At 33.5% G+C, this 2,107-nt stretch overlaps 1 protein-coding gene across 1 annotated transcript; it reads right to left on the bottom strand.

The window, feature by feature from the left end:
• Positions 1–1,345: 1,345 nt before the first annotated feature.
• LOC111383817 lies at positions 1,346–1,858 on the bottom strand. The gene is made up of 2 exons (XM_023007977.1): positions 1,786–1,858; positions 1,346–1,706 (listed from the first exon to the last, which is right to left on the bottom strand). The coding sequence occupies exons 1-2, from the start codon at positions 1,841–1,843 to the stop codon at positions 1,393–1,395; spliced, it is 372 nt and encodes a 123-aa protein (XP_022863745.1). The 5' UTR covers positions 1,844–1,858; the 3' UTR covers positions 1,346–1,392.
• Between the last annotated feature and the right edge of the window lie 249 nt (positions 1,859–2,107).

The following is a 2,107-nucleotide window of genomic DNA, read 5'->3' as shown; positions in this document are numbered from 1 at the left end:
TTCTCATTCTCATTCTCATTCTCATTATAATGTGACTCAAACAGGCTCTTATATACTGATTTTTGACACTTTAGCTGATATTTGTATTGTTGTCAAGTGTCAATTAAATTTAAATTATCTAATAGGATAATGACACATGATAAAGTGTAAACTAAAGTGTACACCATAATATATATGTAGCAAGGTTCTTGTTCAAAGGGCAAACGACCCAAGTATAAAGGTAGACCTGAGTAGAATCAATCTTTTAATTAGTTAATGGATTATGAATAGAGTAAAATCTTTTAAGTATTTTGAAGGAATCAACTCGTAGTAATGTGCCTTTAATGCGAATGTTACAACTCATAACTTTCAAAAGTATTAATTTTATCTTGCAAATTATTATTTATTGCACGTTACAAGTCACTAAATTTCACAGTATTAATCATGAAGCTAGTTACTTACTGCAACATGACTATGCAGTTCAGTCGTTATTGCTCCAAATCCACAAGTAGCAAACCAGTTTGTCACGGGGATGTCAAATGGTTCAATTGTAATGGAGCCTAATGAATTAGGTATTGACTCGGCCATCTCTTGGAAATGAATTAACTAGCAAACCGCCTCGTCATGCATATTGAACGTAGTACCATTTTATTAATATGCTCTCTATATAATTTCGACTAAGTTGTCTTGAATTCTTGTCAATTTCGCTTAATTTTACAAGAATGTCACCGTGGTTCAAATTTCGTGCGAAAAGGAAGATGAAGAATTTAATAACATTCTAAAAAGAGAAAGGTATGTTAGTTAAAATTTTAGAAATCGATATTATTTATGAATTCAAAACTAGCTGACAAGGTTAATTCATTTCTCACTCTAAAAGTTTGAGAAAAGCTTTGACGAAACTCTTTATCTTTTGTAATTTGAACTTTGTTAAATTCAGTAGAAGGGTTCTATAAGAGTTCTGCTACAGGTACAGAGGTCTGTTTTACAGACCTCTGCCAGAACACACACATGCGCGGGTCTCGGTAGATTTTTTTTTTTTCTTCTTTCATGTGTGACCAACCCCTACAGTGAGGGGTCGGTAAGACTTCTCCCAGAGCATTTTTCGTTCTATAAAAGGCAAGGGTTGGTGAAAGTGGGTCCATTGCTTTAAAACAAGAACAATGTTATTTGGTATTATTGGTGTTAAAACGCCACTATATGTGATATTTAGGTGGTATTAAATGATAAGTCGAATTAAATGTGATGTTACAGACTTATTTAATTAAAAACCGTGATGATATAAAAGCATTCCACATATAACAAAAGCATTATTGTATTAATTAATTTCCAGTAATTAATTAAAACACTGAAAATTTCAGCACCCCTTCAAGGTTTTATTATAATAAGACTAGCAATCAACAACAATTCATTCATTCAAGAGCAATTTTCTACGAAAGAATATGGAACAAATGCAATCGGTTGATCCGAGCCATAAGTGAAATGGAATGTTCCTATAGAGTTCCCGTAGTCAAGAAGGCACAAGTCCGGGCCTGACTTGGAAATAATAAAAGGCGACGGCTTAACAACAGAATCAAAGCCGGGGCAACGTACTTTCACATTTGTAAAGCTACAATGACATTTTTGCTGGACTGTCACTTTCCACTCCGGTTTATTCATCATTTTCGCTCCGGTTCTAACTTGTGTAATAGTGATGTCCTTGAGGGTTCCAGGATAGCACTGCAGACTACCTGAAACGTGAAATCAAAATCATGAAAATTAATATTAATGTGTGAGAAGAAGAAAGAAAAATGTAAACCAGGGTTATACCTCTGGTCAAGAAGAACAAAAACAAAACAAAGCATTGGAATTTGCTGAAGAATTCCATGGATTGGAGAGTGATATATTTACCAGAATGTTATATGTTTTGAAGCAGCTGTTGTGTACTATATATAGGGGAAATTTGCATATGCATTTATAATCTTGAAAAGTCAAGATTATGAGAATTGTTTTCATTGTTGACTGCGTGAATGGCAGCATATGCCATGAATTTTTTATCTGAGTTCTCAATATTTTATGTTACATGCAGCGAATGCACAATTGAGATTTTCATAATTTGCACTGAGTGCTTGAATCATTAATAAATTTACCT

The sequence above is a fragment of the Olea europaea genome, unplaced genomic scaffold, assembly GCF_002742605.1.
Source record: "Olea europaea var. sylvestris unplaced genomic scaffold, O_europaea_v1 scaffold2766, whole genome shotgun sequence".
Classification (NCBI taxonomy): Eukaryota; Viridiplantae; Streptophyta; class Magnoliopsida; order Lamiales; family Oleaceae; genus Olea; species Olea europaea.
Note: the sequence above shows the minus strand (reverse complement) of the source record. Positions and strands in the feature narration are given on the sequence as shown.

What these genes read in the sequence shown, in the direction of transcription:
- LOC111383817 (XM_023007977.1), bottom strand. Translation starts at nt 1,843, where the DNA reads ATGGAATTCTTCAGCAAATTCCAATGCTTTGTTTTGTTTTTGTTCTTC. An exon ending in TTTGTTCTTCTTGACCAGAG is followed by an intron (nt 1,707 to 1,785) that starts GTATAACCCTGG and finishes TTCACGTTTCAG; the next exon opens with GTAGTCTGCAGTGCTATCCT.